The sequence below is a fragment of the Macaca thibetana genome, chromosome 3 (genome assembly GCF_024542745.1).
Source record: "Macaca thibetana thibetana isolate TM-01 chromosome 3, ASM2454274v1, whole genome shotgun sequence".
Lineage (NCBI taxonomy): Eukaryota > Metazoa > Chordata > Mammalia > Primates > Cercopithecidae > Macaca > Macaca thibetana.
In genome coordinates this window covers 108,718,448-108,743,534 of record NC_065580.1, presented here as the reverse complement: position 1 = coordinate 108,743,534, position 25,087 = coordinate 108,718,448, and the positions used below count along the sequence as shown (strand labels likewise).

The 25,087-nt window shown below is 39.1% G+C and overlaps 1 protein-coding gene across 2 annotated transcripts in view; it reads left to right on the top strand.

Moving 5' to 3' along the window:
• Positions 1 to 24,718, top strand: part of AMPH (amphiphysin) — a 247,506-nt gene extending 222,788 nt beyond the window's left edge. For both annotated transcript variants that reach the window (XM_050783311.1, XM_050783312.1), the window contains 4 exons: positions 14,208 to 14,414; positions 16,374 to 16,643; positions 18,501 to 18,602; positions 23,486 to 24,718. In XM_050783311.1, coding sequence (XP_050639268.1) covers positions 14,208 to 14,414; positions 16,374 to 16,643; positions 18,501 to 18,602; positions 23,486 to 23,593 — 687 coding nt within the window. In that variant the 3' untranslated portion in view covers positions 23,594 to 24,718. The remainder of the gene's footprint in view (positions 1 to 14,207; positions 14,415 to 16,373; positions 16,644 to 18,500; positions 18,603 to 23,485) is intronic.
• The last annotated feature ends 369 nt before the right edge of the window (positions 24,719 to 25,087 follow it).

Here is a 25,087-nt window from a genome sequence, read left to right as displayed (position 1 = left end):
TATAAGAATACACTCACATTCTTTGTCAGACATTACTTGGGAACCAAAAATTATTTAGGAGGTCTCAGAATTTCTGTGGAACTCCCTGACTTGAGAGGTGTGTGGTCTTCTTGGTTATGGGATGGTGTGAGAAAATACAGAGTTTAGAGTTAGACAAACTGTTTCAGTCCTTGTTTCTGAGTGTAAGATAATGTTGTTGGTGAACAGAGATAATTTGACTTCCTCTTTTCCAATTTGGATGCCTTTTATTTCTTTCTCCTGCCTGATTGCTCTGGCTAGGATTTCCAGTACTCTTTTGAATAGGAGTGGGGAGAGTAGACATCCTTGTCTTGTTCTAGTTCATAGGAGGAATGCTTTCAACTTTTTCCCATTCAATACAATGTTGGCTGTGAGTTTGTCATAGATGGTTCTTATTATTTTAAGGTATGTTTCTATGATGCCTGCTTTGTTGGGAGTTTTTATGATGAAGGGATGTCAGATATGTTAAAAAAAACTTTGCATCTATTGAGGTGATCATTGGTTTTTGTTTTAAATTCTGTCTATACGGTGAATCACATTTCTTGATTTATGTGTGTTGAACAATCCTTGAATCCCTGAAGTAAAACTCATCTGATCATGGTGGATTATGTCTTTGATAGGCTGTGAGATTCAGCTGCTAGTATTTGGTTGAGGATTTTTGCATCTATGTTCATCAAGAATGTTGGCCTATAGTTTTCTTTCTTTGTTATGTCCTTGCCAGATTTTGGTATCAGAATGACACTGGTTTTGTAGAATGAAGTAGGGAGGAATCCCTCCTCGTTTTTTTTTTTTTTTTTTTTTTTTTTGGAATAGTTTTAGTAAAATTGTTACTAGGTCATCTTTGTACATCTGGTGAAATTCTACTGTGAATTCGATCTGATACTGGGCCTTTTTTGTTGGTGGTAGATTTTTTATTACTGATGCAATTTCATTACTCATTATTGTCTGTTCAGGTTTTCTGCTTCTTCCTGGTTCAATCTTGGTAGGTTTTATGTTTCTAGGAATGTATTCATTTCCTTTAGGTTTTCTAATTTGTACGCAGAGATAGTCATAATAGTGTCTGATGACCTTTTGTATTTCTGTGGTATCAGTTGTAATGTCATGTTTATCATTTCTGATTATATTTATTGAATCATCCTTTTTGGTTAATCTAGTTAGCAGTTGTATAGTCAGGGTTCTACAGAGAGACAGAGCCCATTGGGGAGATATCTATCTATCTATCTGGAGAGAGAGAGAGAGAGAGAGTTTCCCTAACAGAATCTTATCTCTCTGTCTCTCTCTATATATAGATATAGACATAGATAGATAGAGAAGACATCTCTCTCTATATATATATATATGGAGAGAGAGAGAGACAGAGACAGAGAGAGAGGAGTTTACTAGGGAAAATTGGCTTATGCAATTACAAGGTGAAGTCCTACGACTGGCCACCTGCAAAGCTGGGCACAGAGAGAAACCAGTAGCATGGCTCAGTCTAAGTCTGAAAGCTTCAAACCAGGGAAGCTGACAATGCACCTCTGTGTGACACCAAAGGCCTGAGAGCCCACAAGAGGCCACTGGTGTAAGTCCCAAAGGCCGAAAAACCTTGAGTCTGATATTCAAGGGCAATAGGAGAGAAAGCAAGCATCCAGCATGAGAGAGAGAGAGAGAAGACTTAGAGCAAGCAAGCTTATCCCCCTCTTCTACATGGTGGTCCAGCCATCCTGGCAGCTGATTGGATGGTGCCCGTTCACGTTGAGGAGGGGTCTTCCCTCTCCCAGTCCACTGACTCAAATGTGAGTCTCCTCTGGCAACAACCTCTCAGACACACCTAGAAACAATACTTCACCAACCATCTAGGCATCCCTCAATCCAGTCAAGTTGACACCTAATATTAATTATTAAGGCAGTCTATAAATTGTATTTATCCTTTTAAATAACCAACTGGCTGTTTTGTTGATCCTTCATAAGATTTTTTTTTTTAATTTTCAATTGCATTTAGTTCTGCTCTGATCTTTGTTATGTCTTTTCTTCTGCTAGCTTTAGGTTTGGTTTTTCTTATTTTTCTAGTTCCTTGATATGACGTTAGATTGTTAATTTGAGATCTTTATATCTTTTTGGTGTAGGTATTTAACAGTATAAACTTTCCTCTTAGCATTGCTTTTGCTGTATGCCAGAAGTTTTGATATGTTGTATCTCTGTTTTCATTTGTTTCAATTTTTTTATTTTTACCTTAATTTCTTATTTACTCAAAAGTTATTCAGGAGCAAGTTGTTTAATTCCCAAATACTTGTGTGGTTTTTAGAGTTTCTCTTGGTATTTATTTTTAATTTTATTCCACTGTGGTCTGAGAAGTTGCTTGGTATGATTTCAGGGTTTTGTATTTATTGAGACTTGCTTTATGGCTAAGCATATGGTTGATTTCAGAGAATGTTCCATGTACAGATTAAAAAAAAATGTACATTCTGCAGTTTCTGAGTGGAATGTTCTATAGATATCTATTAAGTCCATTTGGTCAAAAGTACATTTATGTCCAGAGTTTCTTCTTTAGTTTTCTGCCTTGGTCATCAATCTGGTGCTATCAATGGGGTATTGAAGTCCTCCATTATTACTGTAGTGATGGCTATCTCTTTTCTCAGGGCTAGTAGCATTTGTTTTATAAATCTGGGTGCTCTGGTGTTGGATATATATATACACACACACATATATATATACACACATATATATGCACATTTATATATATATTTTATATATATAAAATAGCTAAATCTTGTTGAATTGAACTCTTGTTATGACATAATGCTGTCTTTGTCTTTCTTTTTAATGTTATTGGCTTAAAGTCTGTTTTATCTCATATAAGGATAGCAACTCCTGCTCTTTTTGTTTCCAGTTACATAATACGTCATTTCCAGCCCCTTTACTTGGAGCCTGTGGGTGTCATTACATGTTAGATGGGTGTCTTGTAGGCAGCAGGTGGCTGGGTTTGGGTTTTGTTTTTCTTAATCCAATTTTCCAATCTGTAAGTGGAACATTAAGGCTATTTATGCTCAAGTTTAATATTGACATGTGAGATTTTGTTCCTATCATAGTGTTTTCAGCTAGTTGCATTACAATCTCAGTTGTGTAATTGCTTTATAGGATATGTGAACTTTGTACTTATGTGTGCTTTTATGGTGGTATCATCCTTCCCCTTCCATGTTTAGAATTCCTTTCAGCATTTCTTGTATGAGCAGTCTAGTGGTGACAAATTCCTTTAGCATTTGTTTGTCTGGGAAAGACTTTATTTCTCCTTCGTTCATGAAGCTTAGTTTGACAAGATATAAAATTCTTGGCTGGCATTTTTTTTTCTTTAGGAAGGCTAAAAATAGGCCCCAAATCTCTTCTGGCCTATAAGGTTTCTGCTGAGAAGTCGACTGTTAGTCTGTTGGTTCCTTTGTAGGTAAATTTGACACTTCTCTCTAGCTCCCTTTAAGATTTTTTTCTTTAGTGTTGATCTTGGATACTCTGTTGATTATATTTCTTGATGATGTTAATCTCATATAGTACCCCCCAAGTGTTCTCTGAATTTTTTGTATCTGGATAAATACTTCTCTATCAAGATCAGGAAAACTTTTTCTGAATCATTCCCTCAAATATGTTTAAGGGAACATACTGCACTCCTTTGGAGGTGTCAAAACACTTTGTCTTTTTGTATTGCCAGAGTTCTGCTGATTCTTTCTCATGTGAAGAAGCTGTCACTTCTTATGTTTAAATTAGTCATCCTTTCATGGGACATTTAAATTTTTTATTCTTTTTTCCCTTGAGGATATGGCTGTGGGGTTTGTTGTATATGATTATTTGGCTTTGTTTCTAGGTGCATTCAGGAGGCCAAGGCTCTACATGGGTTCCTTGGTTATGGATATCTGTTGTGTGGTGGCTTTCTCAAATGCTGCTTGTTGTAGCAATATATTGGGTATATGAGTTGATACACTGTCTTCTGTGGGGCTGGGAGTGTGGAGGTTTCAAGAAGTTTATGTCATACATTAGCACTATGCCCTTCTGCAGCAGGTTTTTTATTTGGTCTTCAGTCTCCAGTCCAGTAGGTGGCATTTAAGGATGAGAGCTGGCTTACCCTTGGGTAGCTGGATGATGAATGGAGGCACCTACCCTGACAAGAGTGACAGGAGGATTTGTATTGGGATGTGCTGAGCTCTTGGGGATAAGCGTTAGGGGGCTGCGCCAGCTTCTCATCCTAGATAGGCAGGAATGTGATCCACTTTACTGTTGCAGGACTCGTGACCTTCAGTTCAATAGATGCTGTCCTTTGACTCCAGTCTGCAGTGTGACTGAGGTCTGTGAAAGGACCTGTCTGGTGGCTATCAGCAAAATGGCCTTGGGGCAGAGCTTCTTCCCCCAATCCAGAGCAGATAGCTCTGTGACTTGTCTGTCCTCTGTTGCCACCATGCTGCCCACTCTGTTTAGGGAGGGGAAGATGGGCTCTGCCCTTTGTGCAAACCCAAATGGCATAGGCTCACTTTCACTGGGGATGCGGCCATCTGGAAATGCACTGAAAAGGCTTTCTCCGAGTGCACTGGCACCAGCCCCCAGCAGAGAAAATCTGCTCTGCATCCACAACAGTGGGTGGGGGAGGTGGGAAATGGCCCCTTTTCCATGATCTTTCCCAGCCACTAGTCCTGCCCCTTGCAGAAATCAGCACCATGCCTGCATTTCCTTTGTTCCAAGGGGCACTTTGACAGGCCGTATTCCCCCTTCCCTCAGGGTGGCCTGTGCCAAGAGCTAGCTCTCTGGAGTACCCACAACTTCCCAGCATCCTCCCTATCAGTCCCCTATCAATGCCAAATCAGAGTGGGTTCTGAGGTATGTTTGCAGGGGGTCTGGTGATACAGCTGCACAAAGGCCGAGGTTCCTCAGGCAGGCAGTGACCTACACTGTGCGCACAGCTGGTATGGCACCTGCCGTTTCAGTGCAGGCCTGAGGGGAGTGCGAGTACACCTGGAGGAGCTGACCACTGCTGCTCTGTCCTCAGGAAGTTCAGAGGTTGCTACCAGCAGCATTGCCCAAGGCCACAAGGACAGAGGCGCTCTCTGACAATTTAGTGGTCAGCAGTCTGTCACAGAAGAGAGGGGAGTAGAGAAACACCCCCACCTATCCTTACTACCGAATTCTAAGTTCCTTAAGGGTCAGTCTCTGCCAGACTTTTGTAGCTTTCCTTTTCTACACCCCAGCTTATTTCCATGGGAACTCCAACAGGTCCTGGCTCTCTTCTCTCAGCTTTCCATTCAGATCATGGCCACTCATCTGTAACTTTGATCCCCTTTCTGAAGAGAACTGGCATCTGACGTCTCCAGTCAGCCATCTTGGGAGGAAAAAAAAATCCTTGGAGCATTTTTTTTTAAAATGAAATTTATCATTGGGATGTATAAATAAAGATTCATGAAAAAGCTGAAAACACTTAAAAATCACTCAAAAAATCAGATTCATTATTACCAGTTTTTTTTGTTTGTTTGTTTTCATTTTAATGATTTTACTCTTAAACAAAAAAACCCAGCATATAGAAAAAGAAAGTCAACATTTCAAAAATATATTTTAGAAATGTTAGCTAAACCCAAGAGAATTTTCTATAAAACAAAGTATAAATGGATCCCTGAAGCATAATACCTGAGCCAGGCAAGGGAAAATATCTGAGTGTGTCATCCATCTCCACCCTCAATCAGAGACAACTTGCATCTACCCCGCCATGAGTATGGGATTCCTTTCTGAAGCATCCAGGCCATTTGGGGCCTGCTGCTACTCTCACACAAGTATATCCTTTGACACATATATTTGGGGGATTTATGTAACAGATGATTCTATGTAAAGACTTGATAAATCCCTCTCCAGCTCCTGTTCTGAAAAGGATATCTAAGAGTCCCCAGATAATGAGTAAAATGGAACAAAGAAAATGTTTCCACATCTACTGTAAACATCAAGCCTATAGAGATTTCCCCTGATTTGAGAAAACTAAGCAAATAAATACGTTTTAACATTAGCAAACACCTAAAGAGCAATACAAAAGAAAAAATAATGATTGCATGCCAGAGTTAAAAGTTTCTTTAGAGAATATGCAACAATAACAAAAATTACCTGACATACAAAGACAAAATTTGAAAATTGCCTTCCTTTTTGTTGTCAGTAGTACTCAAGATGACCTCGATAGGTGAAACAAAAGATGAAGGGTGAGATGATAAGGCAACCATATTGAGAAGAAAAGAAAGTCACTTTGAAAGGCAGATGAAAACGGAACTCAATAACATGGGTAAAGATTTTAAGGGGAGGAAATGTAATATTAGAATTAAAATTTGCATGAGATGTGGTAAAGATGAGAAGCAACACTATGGAGAATTGATTTAGTGATATGAGGACAAGCTGGAGGAGTTCTCCCAACACATAAAGAGAAGCACAAGTAAAGGTGATGGATTTAGGGCCAAGGAGTGAAGATACAGCTCATGGGTAGAAGTTCATCCTGAAGAAGAGACTATAAGAATGTTACAGAAGCAGAAGTGGCCAGTATAATAGAAGAAAACATGCTCGAGCAGAAATTTTCCTAGTTGATGGAATTAATGCATGTGGATCATAAGAAATCACCCAAAAAAACAAACTTAATGGAGAGGGACTACATTGAAATGCATGATTTTAAATATTTAAGTTCAGAGTTTAAAGAAAAAAGTCCTGCAAGCATCTAGATCGGAAATAAGAAAGCACTACAAGTGAACAACAATTAGGTTGTTCTCTGACTTATCCATATCAATACTAAAGGTCAGAAGCTATTAGAATAACATACAGATTTTGAGCACAAAGAAACACAACATAGTAATTCTACCCCAAGTCAATAGTTGGCCATGTAGGAAAGCAGCAGAAAGACATTACCAATTACATAAGGTGCTAGAGACTTTCCATAGAATTCCTAAAAAGCATTTTGTGAAGATATATTGCAGTTGACCAAAAGATGGCTCAAATCAAGGCAGATAGGTGGGAAGACATGTGATAAAGCAAATGTGGTGACATGTCTGTTGAAGATCCTAGGTGGTGGGCACTTAGAAGTTCATTGTATTCTATGTTTTTGAAATTTTTTTAGAAAAATTTGTTATTATGTTGAGCAGAAACCCCAAAAACATGTTTAATGAAAATATCATAAATAAATAAAGAGAGCAGTATTTAGTATTTAAATTATTGAAATATGTAACCTAAATAATTGTTGGGTTACGAACCAAAGATCTTTCTCACAGTGTTAGAGTAACATTTAAAAATGAAACCAACTAGTGTTTAATTCTAATAGAACTGTTAAATAACTTGTAAAATAGAATAAGCAATAAATTATTACATATCCATTACTATAACTTTTCTAAGAAACATGACTCATGTTTTGCAAAATAAACCTTGTATGATTAGAAAATGAATACAACTAAATATATCAAAATGTTGCCATAAATTATCTTTTATTATTTTAAAATTTGTTAGAAAAAATATTTTAATTGCTTTATTAGAAAAATGCCTATGATCACTTACAATAACCTGCTTGATAAATAAGTATGGAATTTCATGGGCAGAAGGAGAATCAAAGTATCTTCTTCAATTGTCTCATCCAGACCAATTGCGTGATTGACAAACTACTTTCAGGCATTGTTCAGAGCTAATATTACCAAGAAAACAAGCAAATAAATAAACGAGTGAATGAATGTACGAATGCATGACATAAACCTCAGAGACGACAAGTTCTCTTGAGCCTATCACTACTCTGACATGTTTGGGAGTCTTGGTCCTTGTTGGCCTGCTTTTACGGCACCATCTCATAGCAGGACTGGCTAGTTTCTGTCACCCGGTTGTGTTTGGCTATTTTACATGATTGATAACCTAGGCTATTGTTGTATTTTGTTCATGTCATTACATTTCCAGACAATTTTGCTAAAGCAACTTTAAACTGGTGTTTAGAGGACCCTGGCATGAATACCATAATTATATGGCTTTCCACCAAGGAGATGATTGAGGCAGAATATTAGAAAGCAATGAGGGGCCGGGCACGGTGGCTCATGCCTGTAATCCCAGCACTTTGGGAGGCTAAGGCAGGTGGATCGCCTGAGGCCAGGAGTTCGAGACCAGCCTGGCCAACATGGTGAAACCCTGTCTCCACTCAAAATACAAAAAAATTAGCCGGATGTGGTGGCAGGTGCCTGTAATCCCAGCAACTCGGGAGACTGAGGCAGGAGAATCTCTTGAATCCAGGAGACAGAGGTTGCAGTGAGCCAAGATCGTGCCATTGCACTCCAGCCTGGGCAACAAGAGTGAGATTTCATTTCAAAAAAGAAAAAGAGAAAGCAATGAGGTATGTATGGTGCAGAGACCCACCACCTACTCTCTCCAGAAGGTTCTGTGCTGGTCGCTGTGATTTCTGTGTGATATATAGGAGGGTTAGCAATACTCCTAGTTTCTGCACCTCATAGACCTCATAGATAAAGTAAATATGTGCCCAAGGTCAAGGAGAACCTTTTTAGTCTCTCTTTGCAATAGCTGTTTCCCCCATAAATATATTTGACCAATAAATAGTATAGTTTGGGCAGAAGATAGGATAATTGTGTTTTTCTGAACATTTAGAGTGAAGAGAAGCATTTGATAGCACTGGGTATGAAAGGCTTGAAATACTTTCAGCAGGTTCAGTCCTCTGGTCTTCCTGGGTAACATTTTTTAAAAAGCAAATAGCAGTCATTTATCATTGTGGTTTTTCCTAGCAGATATAACATGTACTGTAGCAAGCAAAGCATAGAAAATGGTTTTTTTCTTTTATAGCTCTACAAATAGCTAACAAATTGAAATGCATAACAACAACAATAATAATAAGAGGTATAACTTTCATCAATGAAAACCTTTTCACTCTTTTCTTGATTTTGTCTACAGCTAACACCTAATCTGAACAAATGGGTTCCTGTTTTCCATTGTATTTTTATGTTGTTCTATTCTTGCGGTCAGTAAATAGGGCATTGGAAATATTTTGGTAAGAGCAAAAAATCTGGACCAGATTCCAGACATGAAGGGAGGATTGAGGCACCCCTGATCATCAGACCGGTGTCAGAAACAGAAAGCTATAAGGATACGCAGATAGTGGATGATCCTTCTCTGTTTAAGTAACGATTTTAAGCTCTGTAAAATCAACGTGTTAAGTAAACAGCAGCTGGAGAAAGTGGCAATTCATTACTAATGGACTCAGAGATAGGGTGTAGAAATGTTAATTGTTTGTTTTCCAAGCAGATCATTCAAATTGTTTGGCTTCCCTTTATAGTCTAAAGTGCCAATTCCTTAGCACCTTACTTTTGCCAGAATTTTTAATTTCAGTATTTTCCTGATATTTATTTATTATTCTTAAAATCAGTTTTCTGCATGCTGCAGTTCTTTTTTATATGACAGAAATGAGGTAAATTGCTGAGGTGCTGAGGCTGAGGTATTTGCTCCTGCAAGGTCAGGAACGTCAGAGCAGTCAGGTAGAGCCTTTAGCCGCCACCTGCTGGTAGTTGGTGTTACAGCAGCTAATACCTGTGTTTTTTTTTTAATTATTTTATGTTTACTTTTAACTTTTGTGGGTACATAGGGGGTGTATATATTTATGAGGTACATGAGATATTTTGATACAGATATACAACGTGTAGTAATTACATTAGGGTAGATATCTATCACCTCCTCAAGCATTTATCCTTTTTTTTGCATTATAATCCAATAATATTCTTTTAGTTATTTTAAAATGTACAATAAGTTATTGTTGACTGTAGTCACCCTGTTTGTGTTATGAAATACTAGGTCTTATTTATTCTTTATAACTATTTTTGTGCCCATTAACCATCTCCCCTACTTCCTCACTACCCTTCCTACCTCTGGTTAGCATCCTTCTACTCTCTCTCCGTGAATTCAATTGTTTTAATTTTTAGCACCTACAAACAAGTAAGAACATTCAAAGTTTGTCTTTCTGTACCTGAATTTTTTCCCTTAACACAATGATCTCCAGTTCAATCCATGTTGTTGCAAATGACAAGATCTCATTCTTTTCTATGGCTGAATAGTACTCCATTGTGTATAGGTACCACATTTTCTTTATCCATTCATCTGTTGATGGACCCTTAGGTTGCTTCCAAATCTTGGCTATTGTGAATAGTGCTGCAACAAACATGGGAGTGCAGATACCTCCTTGATATATTGATTTCCTTTTTGGGGGGTATATACCTAGCAGTGGGATTGCTGGATCATATGGTATCTCTACTTTTAGTTTTTGTCCTTTGTTTTGTTTTGTTTTGTTTTTGAGGAACTTCCAAACTGTTCACCATAATATTTGCACTAATTTCCATTTCCACCAGCAGTATATGAGGTTTCTTTTTTCTATACTTCCTCGTCAGCATTTGTTATTGCCTGTGTTTTGGATAAAAGCCATTTTAACTGGGGTGAGTGACATCTCATTGTAGTTTTGATTTGCATTTCTCTGATGATCAATGAGATTGAGCACCTTTTCACATACTTGTTTGCTGTTGATGTCTTCTTTTGTGAAATGTCTATTCAGATCTTTTGCCCATTTTTTGATTGTATTATTAGATTTTTTTTCCCCATAGAGTTGTTTGAGCCCCTTATGTATTCTGGTTATTAATCCCTTGTAAGATGGGTAGTTTGCAAATATTTTCTCCCATTACGCAGGTCATTTTTGTTGATTGTTCCCTTGGCGGTGCAGAAGCTTTTTAATGTGACGTAATCCCATTTGTCCATTTTTGCTTTGCATGCCTGTGCTTTTGGAGTATAATTCAAGATATCTTTGCCCAGTCCAGTGTCCTAGAGAGTTTTCTCAATGTTTCCTTTTGGTAGTTTCATGGTTTGAAGCCTTAGATTTAAGCCTTTAATCCATTTTTATTTAATTTTTGTATATGGCAAAAGATAGGAGTCTAGTTTCATTGCCTGCTTAAATTATCTAGCAAAGGAAAGGTGATAACATGTATATTTAGTGATGGTAAAATCTTATACAACCAAATTGATAGATCTCTAGAGGTAAGTTACAGGTTAATAATAAACATGTTTGTATGGAACAAGTTTAAAAAATTACCTGTGGCAACACCATCTATAGGTCACAGAAGTATATTCTGTCCCAGAGATGTAGGATCAATTCAACTGAGACTAAAAGCCAATTACTAATAATGTGTAGTTGCAACAGATGTGTATAAAAGGATTTATGCATAACCACTGGGAGAATAGCCCATGAAATAACATCCTGTCTGCTTTTTCATCTGTAGCAGTGCCTCTGCTGCATGTGTGTGTAGTGGTGGTGTCTGCTGCTCTGTTTGTCCATACCGTCTGCATGTAGATAGAGTCCATCTGCTTCCAAGCTGTTGAAACTAGTGGGATAGTCATAGGTGTGATTTTCCAGACAGATGGAGAGAATAAGCTTATAATCATGACACAACTTATTTTCTACATTTGAGCTCATAAGTTTATTGCTGCACATTTTCTTTCAGGATAGTTTTTAATATGGAAGAAACTTTGTTAGGTCCTTAGTATCCTAGAGAAACCCTGTTAATGTCTCCAACAATAAAGCTATGAGCAATTGCTCATTGTTCTTCTTGGGATTAAGATACCCTACTAATTTATGTTCTGATTACTATTCTCTTGACAACAGTAACAATAGCATCCATAAAAAGGTCGATGCTTATTTAAAACAGAGATGAAATTCTATTTGATTTCAAAATAAACTTTTTATTATAGGAATTTTCAGCCATTTGCCAAAATATAAACCCTCATGTACTTTTTACCCCACTTCAATAACCATCAGCATTTATAATTCACTTTAAATAAGTGTCTGTTACAATTCATGAGAAAGCATTACTTTTGTGAACCCATAATGTATTAGTCCATTTTCATGCTGCTGATAAAGCCATACCTGAGACTGAACAATTTGCAAAAGAGGTTTATTGAACTTACAGTTCCACATAGCTGGGGAGGCCTCACAATCATGGCAAGGAGGAGCAAGTCACATCTTACATGGATGGCAGCAGGCAATAACAGAGCTTGTGCAGGGAAACTCTCATTTTTAAAACCATCAAAACTGGCGAGACCCATTCACTGTCACGAGAAGAGCATGGGAAAGACCCACCCCCATGATTCAATCATCTCCCACTGAGTCCCTCCTACAACACACGGGAATTATGGGAGCTACAAGATGAGATTTGGGTGGGGACACAGAGCCAAACCATGTCACATATACTTTCATGACAGGGCAGGAAGAAGGAAGTATGTCATGGCTAGGGATTGTATTTTAAATCATTGTACACCCTGTGTGGAGAGCCACATCCTCATAATACGAGATTCTCATAAGAGAGGGAAATAAATTTCTAAAAATATGAGGAATACTTGGACATATAATGAGTAGTATAGCTGTTAACATTTCTTTTTCATTCCCAAATAAAATATTATCTTGTAGAAAAATGTACTGTATATATTCTGTAACAGGCATTTTTATTTAAACTATTACCTATAGCTTTGAGCCAGCAGAAACGTTTTTAAAACTGCTTTGTTATAAGTGTAGGTGTATGGTTCATGTTCTTCATCTCCAATTTCTGATGCCCACTCGGAGGTACTCTTCATTATCCTTTTCTGTTTTCTGAGTTTGAAAGTTAATATTTGCAACATTAGGGCCTTCCTAACTTAAGATGTTGAACTGGGTAGAATGTATTCAACATGGAAAAAGTAGTTAATCCTAATCACATCAGATAGTAAGAGCCACTTTTGAAATATGTGTCCTGGATATATTATATAAGATCAACCTGAGATTCTTCTTCCGTAGTCGTTCTCATGTGAACCTCTCAAATCAAGTCTGTCAAGCTGATGTTGTCAGAATCCTGTTTAAAGAGTTGGACTCCAACCCATTTGTTCAAAACTGAAACTTCTGATTGCACTTCCTTTATTTCATTATCTCAAATTTTAAATACTACTTAAAACTCTTCTTCTGACTGTGTTTCTACCTTAGAAAGAAAATTCTGACTTTTTTCTATTTCACTTCTCCTTACTGGACCTAAACTGTGATTTTGGTATTTTGCCTGTAATGGGCTCTGCAGCTATTTGGAGCATTACCATGCATATTTGATTACAAAAATTATTTCCCCTTCATTCCTGAGGGTTCATTGAGAAAGCTTCCTTATTTTTTTTTTCCTATGAAAGTGATTTGGCTTTTGGAACCTTCCTCACAAAGATTTGAAAGTTTATACTAAAATGCAATTTTTCAAAATGTGGACTTTGTGCGATGAGGATGCTTTTCTGATATGGCTTTTCTTTCTGACCCAGGTCACTTCCATCCTCTGACCCAGATGTTCTATGTAAATCAAAAAGTGAGCAAGGCAGGTCTCAGTCATGGAGAGGCTTATTTAGCCAAGGTTAAGGATGCACCCGGAAAAAGAGACATGAGTCAAAGGAGGATCTGTAACCAGTGCTTTTTCTGAAGAGAGTTTTGAGAACTTCAGTATTTAAAGGGGAAATAGCAAGCAAGAAGGGAATAAATTTTTAAAAGGAAGGTGGGTAGGCAATGAGGCAAGTGTCACATTCTTGTGAGGCTCTGATTAGTGCTCAGTGAATCTACATTTCACATATAAAAAGGGGGAGTGGGCACACAGTCACTCATGCCTTCATCTCACGCTCTGTAGTTCTGCATGTTACATAAGATGAAGGAAGCATGTGAAATTACAGCTCTGTGTTTGGGAATGAAAGGAAGGTTGTTTTTGTGTGACTCTGTTCCCAAGCTTAGCTTTCCTTTGGCATGGTGAGTTTAAGGTCTCGAGATTCAATTATATTTCTTTTATTCCCTTAAGGCCTCATTTGTTGCTTCCAGCCAATAAAAATGGAAATAGCTTGTGGAGAGGACCACCTACACCTTAAAAGCCGTGTTTTTGGAATAGTATATGTCACTTCCATTCCAATCCCATTTGCCACACCTGACAGCAAGGAAAGCTAAGGCGTGTAGAATTGTTGGGAGCTCAGGAGAAGAGAAGTCAGAGTGTTGATGAATACATGGCAGACTCTGCTGTACCTAAATCCTGGGAGTGCAAAGAATGTTCCAAATCTGAATAGCCTCCGCAGAGGAGAGATTAGAAATAGGCTTGAGTTTGACTCCTGGCGGAGGCCCATGGAGATGCAGACGTGACCTGTTGGATTCTGCCCTGCAGATCATACCTGGAGCTGATGCTGATGCAGCTGTTGGAACCTTGGTGTCAGCAGCTGAGGGGGCCCCAGGAGAGGAAGCAGAGGCAGAGAAGGCCACTCTCCCTGCCGGGGAAGGAGTAAGTTTAGAGGAGGCCAAAATTGGAACTGAAACCGAGGGTGCAGAGAGTGCCCAAGCTGAAGCAGAGGAGCTGGCAGCAACAGTGCCTCAGGTGAGTGTCCCATGTCGCAGCCAGGGGAGCTCCTGGGAGGTGGCGTGGGCTGGGTGCTCTGTTGGTTGGTCCATGGTGATAACTCTTTGGATGTAAAATAGGTTTGTAGCAATTTTGTGACTCCACCAAACAACATTATTATCAGATTCTCAGAAAGAGTAATCCCAGCTGCTCAGTTTCAGCATCGCAATGTTGCGTGGCTGACTGGGCCTAAGCATGGAAAGGGGAAGGGGGAGCTCTGGGGTGACGTGGAGAAAGGAATGAAGCAGGACAGTGAAAAAGATGAGAATGGAGCTGGGAGAAAGAGAATGTGATGAAGTGAGCACTTAGCCCAGGGAGAACTCAATAGTATTTAGATCTTATTATTCTTATTACTGTTTGGTGGTTATTATCATCATCAGAGTGTCCCAAATTCACCATCAGGCCCCTTTCACCAAGAGCCCACCACTGTGTGGTACTTTGAGAAGGGAAACAAAGGGACCTGGGCCATTAGGTCTGTGCATGAGGCTGGAGCGGGCCCTGCTCGGCACTGCCTCAGAGCAGCATTGAGAGGCCACAAAGCCACATACTCTACCGCTGCAGGGGCCTCCAACCCCAGGGCCTGCCTCCACTGTCTGGTTCTTCTGTATTCTAGAAGGCAATGTTAAGAGGGGCCTTAATGGTATGTATTGTTTTCTCCTGATGATTTTACTCCCAATAAATTTTCAAAAATTTCTCCAGGATTGCTTAAAACTTGAAACTGAATTATCCCTTTCATTATCCCTTTTTGGGCTGGGGGCTGAGGCAGATAGCAGTGTTGTGGGAGAAGGAACTTAAAAGAATATTCCTTTTTCCCCTTAGATTTTCTCATCACAGTTCCCAGAGTGTTTTTGCGTATATTGTTGTACTCATGGAAAGACAGTATTATCTCTCTAAGTTGACGAATGTTACTGCTCTAGTCCGCTGATAGCAGAGGGAATATAGAAAGACTCCTGTTTTGCTGATGAAACTCCCCTCCATGCTCATCTTTGTTAAACAAATGAAAGCGTGGTCCTAATCCTTTGGTTCAGACACTAGAGTACCTGGAGTGGATTGTGGGAGGTGTGGTCCCTGCAGCGGCCACAGCAGTGGGGGGCTGGAATCACAAGCGAAGGACTGGTGGATGATCTCCAAACCCCGGCTGGATCTTCACCAGCAAGCATGGTTCAGGCACTGGGGGCCTCCTGGGACTGGGGGAGGGGAGGAAGGGGCTCATAGGAGGTGAACTGCCAGCGGCAAGAGTTAGGGCTCCATGGGACAAGAACCAGGCCGGCCTGTGGGGCCGGGTGCGGCAGCTCACGCCTGTAATCCCAGCACTTTGGGAGGCCGAAGCGGGCGGATCCCGAGGTCAGGAGATCGAGACCATCCTGGTTCACATGGTGAAACCCCGCCTCTACTAAAAACACAAAAAATTAGCCGGGCGTGGTGGCGGGCACCTGTAGTCCCAGCTACTCGGGAGGCTGAGGCAGGAGAATGGCGTGAACCCGGGAGGGAGACTTTGCAGTGAGCCGAGATTGCACCACTGCACTCCAGCCTGGGCGACAGAGCGAGACTCCGTCTCAAAAAAAAAAAAAAAAAAAAAAGAACCAGGCCGGCCTGCACTGACTCCTGCAATCCCTCTCAGGATGGTTTCCCTCACCCTTCAAGACTCAATCTCCCATCCCCTATGCCTCCTCCCAGTTTCCACGGAAACCTCATGCTTACCAAACTGCCTGGCTATTCAAGGATCCAGAAGTTAATTCCACTGAGGGTTTAGGCCTCAGGAGGAACAGAAGGAGGCTGTGTGGCACAGCAGAAGACCCGGAGCCTGACTCTGGCTGATGGGGAATTATGGAAGTGGCAGCCCCAGCTTTGGGCTGGGGGCTGAGGCAGGTTGTGCAGGACAAGGAGGTTCTGTTTTCCAGGCCCTGCTGGGCACTGCCACGGGTTTTCTTCCCCCAGGAGAAGGTCATCCCTTCAGTGGTCATAGAGCCTGCCTCCAACCATGAAGAGGAGGGAGAACACGAAATAACTATAGGTGCAGAGCCCGAGGAGACCACCGAGGACACGGCTCCTCTGGGCCCCACCAGTGAGACGCCAGAGCTGGCTACGGAGCCGAAGCCCCTGCAGGACCCTCAGCCAATGCCTTCTGCACCAGCCTTGGGGACTGCTGACCAGCTAGCATCTGTAAGGGAGGCCTCTCAGGAATTGCCTCCTGGCTTTCTCTACAAGGTATTCTTATTTTTTAACTCTCATTTGTCCTTTTTTTGCTTTGAGTCCCTTTTGCTTAAGCCTTTGGTTTTCCAGTGTTTACTTTTACTTTTTGCTATTATTATTTCTCTGAACTGCTTTCCCTTCACCACAACATCACTTGGACAAGCCAGGTCGACAGTAATAGATTTTCATATTTTAACAAAGAATAACTAAAGGGAAGCTCACCACAGGGCAAACAGTATGCCCCTGGGTAATGAATGAGAGAGTCTCTTCCAGCCCTCCCTCCTCTCTACTCCCCCCGGGTGCCTGTGAATCTGTGGAGCCTGGCTCAGACCAGGCCTTCGAATCACCAAGAGCTCCTGACTGGGCTATACCCGCTGGGGGTCAGGCAGCAATCCTTCAGTCAACTCTGGCACTTTGTAGGGTGCATGACACAGAGTAGGAAGCCCATAAATATTTTGTAAATTAGTGGATACATATATGAATAAACTTGCACCAAAAGGCAGAAAAAAAAGGTGGCTAAGTTAATGGGAGGAAGGTTTTGCTCAGACAGGCTGCTTAGAGCCTTCATAAACCAAAGCGTTCTTACCGAAAAACTTAGTAAATACCTGAAAACACTGGCCTAACCCAAGTGTTTCCTGTCTCAGATGTTTCCTAATAGAATCTGAAAAGGAATTTTAAGTTTTTAAATTTGATTTTACATTTCAAAATTCAGCTCTTTTTCTTCTAAAGCGTAAAATGTCATATCATTCTCTCTCTGTCTCTCTCTCTCTCTCTGTGTGTGTGTGTGTGTGTGTGTGTGTGTGTGTGTGTGTGTGTGTCTTTATCTCTCTCCACTAGAAAGTAACTACTACCTTGCTACCTCTTGTGGGGACAGGGTCAGCTATAATGGATTTATGAATGATTAATTTAGAGAAAAAATTAAACCTGTAGATGGGGGGTTGTTTCTTGCCAGGTTCTGTTTTAATTGGAGCACAAGGAGTCTAAGAAGCCTTGTGCCAAGCATGGCCAGAGCTTGCTGGGCCCATTCTGGCCTCCTCACTAACTGTAGAGTAAGCTAAGGCACCCCTATAGATCCTCTCTCTGGGTATCAGTTCTCCCATCAGAGAAATTAATTTAGGGATAACATAATCCATTTCCAACTCTGACAATTTATGATTCTATGAATATGCCCAATGGCAAAATATACACTTTAAAAGCCGATGTTTACTCTCAGGGGTGGAGTTGAGGGAAAGGTGGAAAAATAAAATCAGCCATGATGGTAGAGTGACTCAGACTGGGTGACGGATGCATGGAGGTTCATTACGTTATTTCTTCTGCTTTAAAATATTTTCCTATAATAACATTTTAAGGAAATCTTTTTCAAAATGGGAAAGGAAAAGAAACTGGTTGCCATTGTATATAAGGTAGGATAGGGAAGAAAGGAAATATATTTACACGGAAATTGATCACAGAGTTTTATTTCGTAGTAATTACTGTATAACCTACAAGTGGTGGTTTTCCTGATTATCATTTGACAGAAGCTGGGGTTAGAGGAGCTTTAGACATTTTTGGTTCCAGTTAAACAACAAATAGTAATAAAGCATCAGTGATAATAAAATGCAAATCTCTAACAAAAATAAGATGAATTAAAATTTGATTAATATAGTACTTTTCCCTGTTGTAGAGGGCATTGCATTACTATTAATAAATATACATATGAATGGCCTCATATCAGAGAATAGGACTTCTCTTCTGGCTTTAGAGGCCTTCTTCCTCCTTGGCATATGGCAAATATCTTCATCTTTTCATCCAGCTTGGAGAGTGCTTGTAAGAGTGTCTGCTTATAATCTGGCTGGGAAATTGATTTTTATATATTCTTCTTCTCTTCTGCAGGTGGAAACACTGCATGATTTTGAGGCAGCAAATTCTGATGAACTTACCTTACAAAGGGGTGACGTGGTGCTGGTGGTCCCCTCAGATTCAGAAGCTGATCAGGTAAAAGATAAAGATTGGAAGATGCTTTGTGCTACATTGATTTTTTCTGAGGACACAATCACTTCCTAAAGATGTTTCTATTTTCTGAGATGCTACAAGCCATCTAAAAAGGGCTTAAGGGCTTGTGACAGCCTAGATCATTAACCAGGTTTCTAGGACACCCTTTTGGGATGCTGTTGCATTTTTTTTTTTAATGTAATACAAACAGTTGACCATTTCTTAATCATGTAACCACTTTCTAGGAATGTTGTCTCTGTAACACCTGTCTTCAGGAAATGCAGACACTATGAATGTGAACTAAAAGACCCCTTCAAAAGTGGTTGCCTCTGGGTGTGTGGATATTGATTAGGAAAGAACCTGGGGAACACTCTGGAGTGATGGAAATGCTTTGTATCTTGAGAGGGATATCTGCATGTATTTGTCCAAACTCATTGAGCTATATACCTAACCATCTCTGCATTATACAGTATTTAAGTTATACCTCAATTTAAAGAGATTCTTTAAAAATATCACCTCCTAAAAGAGTCATCTGATGTAAGGTACTGAGAACTCCATCTTGTTCTCGTTCATAAAATGTGTGAACCCTTGAAATGGTATGCAACACAAGTAAATGTATCTGCAAACATATTTTTCTGGAGAGAAAAGCTCTAACTTCCATACTATTCTCAAAGAGATTCATGAGCTCTCCCCTTAAAAAAATAAAGTCAAACATCACTGCCTTTGAGGTTAAGACTTAACATGTTCAACATTTTGTTCTTTCTTTTGACAATACACTTACCAAGATACATCAGGTGTTGGGTCAAACAGTCTCTACCACAATAAAATTAGATTTGAAATTTATGTAACAATAATCTGCTGAGCAGGATGGCTCATGCCTGTAATCCCAGGACTTTGGAAGGCCAAGGCAGGAGGATCACTTGAGGCCAGGAGTTCCAGACCAGTCTGGTCAACATAGCAAGACCTCATCTCTACAAAGTTTTTTTTTTTTAATTAGCTGGGTGCAGCAGTGTACACCTGTAGTCCCAGCTACTCAAAAAGCTGACATTGGAGGATCGCTTCAGCCCAGGAATTCAAGGCTGCAGTGAGCCATGATCACGCCACTGCACTCCGGCCTGGGCAACAGAGCAAGACCCTGTCTCAAAAAAAACCTTAATAACAATAATGTATCTTTAAAACCCCCAAAGATTTAAAAAATTTTAAAATACACTTCTAAATAACCCCTGGGTCAAAGAAATCATAGTGTGAGTTAAAAATATTTCATAATGATCATTAAATAGAAATTAAGTAGAAAATGTATAGAAGGAAGGAAATAATAAAAATAAATTCACAAATGAATGCAATAAAGGACATAACAGATAACATTGATGAAGCCAAAAGTAGGTTGTTGAGAGGATTAACAAAATTGTTAAAACCTTAGAAAGACTCAAGAAAGAAAAGTCACAAAGCATAAATTACCAATATCAAGAAAAAGTGTCAGCATCACACATCTCAAAGATATTAAAAGTCCCATTTATAATGGGATTTTTGTCTGTATTAACCAGAAGTTATTTTGTAAAGAAATAAAAGGAAAAAAAGGTAGTCTTTTATATTTACCATCATGTTTATCATTTCCACGTCTTCATTCTTTCCTATAAGTCCGAGTTTCCATCTGGTCTTAATTTCCTTTCTCCTTAAAGAACTTTCTTTAGCTATTCCTGCAGTGCTAATGTGCTGGCTGCAAATCTTCTTGGCTTCTGTTTATCTGAAAATGTCTTTATTCTTCTTAATTTTTAATGATACTTTCACTAAGAAAGAAATCTGAGTTGATTTTTTTTTCTTTCAACTCTTTAAACATGTGTCATTGTTTTCTGGTCCCTATTGTTTATAATTAGAAATCAACTGTTATTTGTTTAATATTGCTTCTCTGTATGCAAAGTGACTTTCCCTGACTACTTTTAATAAATTTCTCTGTATCTTTCATTTTCATCAGTTTGAATATATTGTGTTTGGGTAGGGTTTTTTTGTTTTTTTTTATGGTCTTCATACTTGAAAATCACTGAGCTCCTTAAACTTGTAACCTAATGTTTTTCACCGTATTTGCTTTTTATCTTTAATTTTTTTTCCTGACTAATTCTCTTTGTTCTTTTTCTCTGGGTATCTAATTATACTTATGTTGGACTTCTTGAGGGCTAAGATGCTGTTCTTTTTCTTTCACTATTTCTCTCTGGTAGTCAGGTTGGATAATTTCTATTGATCTGTCTTCAAGTACTGTGACTGTTTCTTCTTCTACTTTGAGTTTGTAGTTAAGTTTATCCAGTGACTTTTTCATCTCAGATATTAGAGTCTTAGAATTCTTCATTTCCATATTGTTCTTTCATATGGTTTCCATTTCTTGGCTGAGATTTCCCACTTATATTCTTTCATTATCACTGTCTCTCAGTTTATATACTTGAACAAATTTATAATAGCTGCCTTAAATTTCTTACTGCTAATTCCAACAGCTGGGCCATCTCAGGGCATATTTCTATTGTTTGCTTTTTAATCTTTGGGTCATAGTTTCCTATTTTTTTCCATGTCTAGTAATTTTTTAATTGATACTAGACATAGTAGGCAGACCATACATGGTAAAGAGTCTGACTCTGTTTTCTATATCTGAAAATTCCTTATTTTTGTTTTAGTAGACATATAAATTACTGAATAATTCCCTTGAATTGATGGGAGTTGGTTTTATACTTTGTTAGGGTGGGTCTGTACCCTTTATGCATGCACAGCTTGGGGGTCAGCCCAGGACTTCAAGGCAATTTATCCACATATATTAGGATACCCATCCCCCAGTGGCTCCTTTCTTTTCAAGATAATACCCCCTGAGTGTACAGCTTCTCTGACAGCCTTACACTCTATGATCTGAATGCCCCACATCACACTGAGTGAGGATAATCCTCCGGGGAAAAGCTGTATCAGTATAGATCTCACCCCGTGCAGTTCTCTACTTTCAAGGGTCAAATACCCTGTAATTTCTGCCTGCTTTTGGTCATTTCCAGCATCTTCAAATAGTTGTACCCATTATTTATACCCATCCCATTATGTATAAATGTATACTTTATATGTTATATAACCAAGAGTTGTTTTTATGTATAAATAGTTGCATATATGTATATATAGATATTTATAGATATATAGTTATTGCAGTGTTTTTAATTATTCTCTCCAGAAGGATTTGTCTAATACAAGCTATTCTGCCATTACCAAAACTGGAAATCTTTTTCTACCACATATTTTAAGCAGTTAATATTTAATTTTTTATATTTTCCTCAGCTAAAGATTGATGTTGGCTATTATTCTCTACAAGTTGTCTTTCAGAATATATGTGTTGGAATATATCTTGATTGTGGGTTTGTGTAGTCCTTTACTTGTTTTCTTTATTGAAACAATTTTTAAGTGCTTAACTCTACTTGGCTCCATTAGATTTTTCACTCACTGTAAATAAAGTCAAATATAGACACTTGTGGGGGAAAAATGACCTTTTATATGCTTTCTAGAGGTTCAGAAAATATTTAGCTATCATCTTTTATTTTAAGTATAGCTTTGTCCTTCCCATATATGACATCATAATTTTAAAGAGGGCACTTTTCCTCATCAGCTAGGATATTATCAGTTATTTTATTGAGTCATTTTTTTCTCTAGCGGTTTTTTTCCTGCCTTCAAAAATTGGGCTGTCTAAATACTGATATTTCTTGTCTATATGGCAGCATCAATTTATAGTCTCAGATTATATCAAAAGGGAATGAATTCAGCTTCTTCATTTAATTTTTGAGGTCTAATTTTATCTGATGTACTTGAACTATGTTGGGGGTTGGTTCAGACTAACCCTGGCCATCCCTCATCTGAAGTGGAATTTCCTTTCTGCACTGGTTAACATAATAAGGATAGTCATTTCCCACTCCTTGAACTTCCTATGGTCTCGTTTCCTGCTGTTTCTTTCAACACAGCTTTTCCAGCTAGACTCTGCTAGGAAGCCAAGGGCAGACCACAGCCTCTGTTTCTCAGTTTTAAGTATCGTCTCCCATTCTGCATGACCATACGTGGATGGGTTCTCTACCCTTTCTGGGGCAAAATGTTCCATTTTTGTGATGGCACTTTTATAGGACAGACAAATGTCTATGAGAAATAATTTATAAAGGATATAGGAGTGCTTCCAGCAAGAATACCATGACATCCAACTGATTTGTAGTTTATATAAACTTGAAAAATTAGGTATTATAAAAACCAAAATAGTAATATCAGGCAATACACATCTAGCTTTTAGTATTTGATAAGCCCTACATAGGTAGTTTATTGGGGTTATAGGATATGAGCTGGGGGTCAGAGTTCTTTCTTATAACAAGTGGCTTGGGATGAAATATAAGACATTCCATGGTCTCATCAGTACTCCATTCTAACCCAAGGAACCTAAAACCTTTTTTACACTGTGACCCCAGAACAGGTCATGCTCTTGTGCATGAAATGCTTTCACGTGGTATTCTGTCTTTGCACTGGTTGTAATTGTAATCCTTTTCTCCTCTTTAAGAACTCATATTATAATCCAGTTAATGTCAATTAACTATGCTTTGTACAGTCATAATGTTAATATTACTATTAATTGTCAATTAACTATACTTTGTACAGTCAATAAGTCATTGAAAACGTTTATTCCTTCTTTTTCTTTTTCTTTTTTCTTTTTTGTTTTTTAACTAACAACTTATTTGGGATAGGCCTTCCCATTGATCATGGCACAGCACTTTACCTGTAGTGTGATATCCTGGTGCAGAACCCCAACACTAATGTAACACATTATTTATTAATTGTGGCAGTGTGGATTTTCCAGTAGTTTGCTGGACCCTGAAAGTCCTGTCATTGTGTTTCAGGATGCAGGCTGGCTGGTGGGAGTGAAGGAATCAGACTGGCTTCAGTACAGAGACCTTGCCACCTACAAAGGCCTTTTTCCGGAGAACTTCACCCGACGCTTGGATTAGGGCAACAAGTATTGCAAGAAAGAGCTCAGTTACTGGGTTTTTAAACCTTCATGAAAACCTGAAGAGTTCACTTTTGCTATTATGCTCTTAATGATTTACAGACTGATGCCAGACGAACCTTGGGAAGATGTATCAATGGAGTATGTGTGCAAAAAAAAAACGTAAGAGAAAGAAAAGTAAATTAAGGAAAAAATCCTCACTCGTTCCCATGTTGTCAATAACAGGTTTGTTTGTGCTTTGTCCAAACAGTGGACTCTTGTACTTGATCCCCTCCCACCAATTCTAAAGTAGCTTTCTCCAGATCAGACTTTTATTTCTCTGCATCAGGTGTATGGTATTGAGTGGCTGCCCTGCAGAAGACGTGATGAATTATCCTGTGGTACAAGATTATCTTATTCCCCTGACCAGGTGTGAGCACGTGCTCTCGCTCCCTTTCAGGTTTACTGTGTTTAAAACTAAACTGCTGCAAAAGTTCTCAATGTTATTTTCCAACACATCTATATGTATATATATATGGACACACAGTCACGCAAGCTAGTTCCCATGACTCCTGGATCTATGTGTATGCAGAAGGCTACATATACATAGTTGCTTTCTTTCCTTTCCATTGTAACTCTTTGCCTCTCAAGTGTCATTGATACATGCATTGCTCTTATTCTGACTGGCATTACAGTCGCAGTTTTGCCTCATGGCAAAACCAGCCATCCCATTGCCAAAACAGTCAACAGTATCTGTGTTTGTACTGTGCAGTTTTCAGGATGAGATGACAGATAGCATGACCACACTGAGGCCCCCTCAGAGAAAGCAGGGCCTGATTTATCTAGCTGTCCAGCCGCTGTGGCTGGAGGTAGGCTAGTTGGGATGGGCAGCTAAGTAGTCTTCTCTTCTGCCTTTATGAGATTGGGTAGAAAGATGGGGCATATTCATCCACCCCCAAAAGAACACTATAGAAACAGCTCCTCTATATTTCCACCTCTTTCTATTTATGCAACTCATCTTCACAGATTGTTCTAAAGTAAAATAGATGGTGTATGCTGTATCCACAAATCATCTGTAACAATTATGTTTTCAGTGCTGTGTCATTCCAAATAAACCTTTGGTAATCTCCAACGATTACCCTAATTCCTTTTGATGAGTCTTTTTTTTTTTTTTTTTTTTGAAATTTTGTTTTGTTCCAGTCGGATACTCTGCTTGAAACAGTTGATATTGGAGTTGTTATTTGTGCAGAAATATGCTTGTTCTTCCATTAGGATGCACTCCACGCCCCCACCTCACCTCCCCACTTCCTTCATTCCAGTCATTGCTGGTCACTCGGTGTTCCCTGACATCCAGCAATTACTGCAGCACCAATAACAGCTGCCAATGGAGAGCCCTTAAAGGTGCCGGCTGTGGACTCCCAGTACGTGAATCAATGATAATCTTACGACCTTCATAATCAGCAATTTCTTCTCACACCAGCTTCATTTTCTGGTCACTTTTCTTTCTGGCATGTTT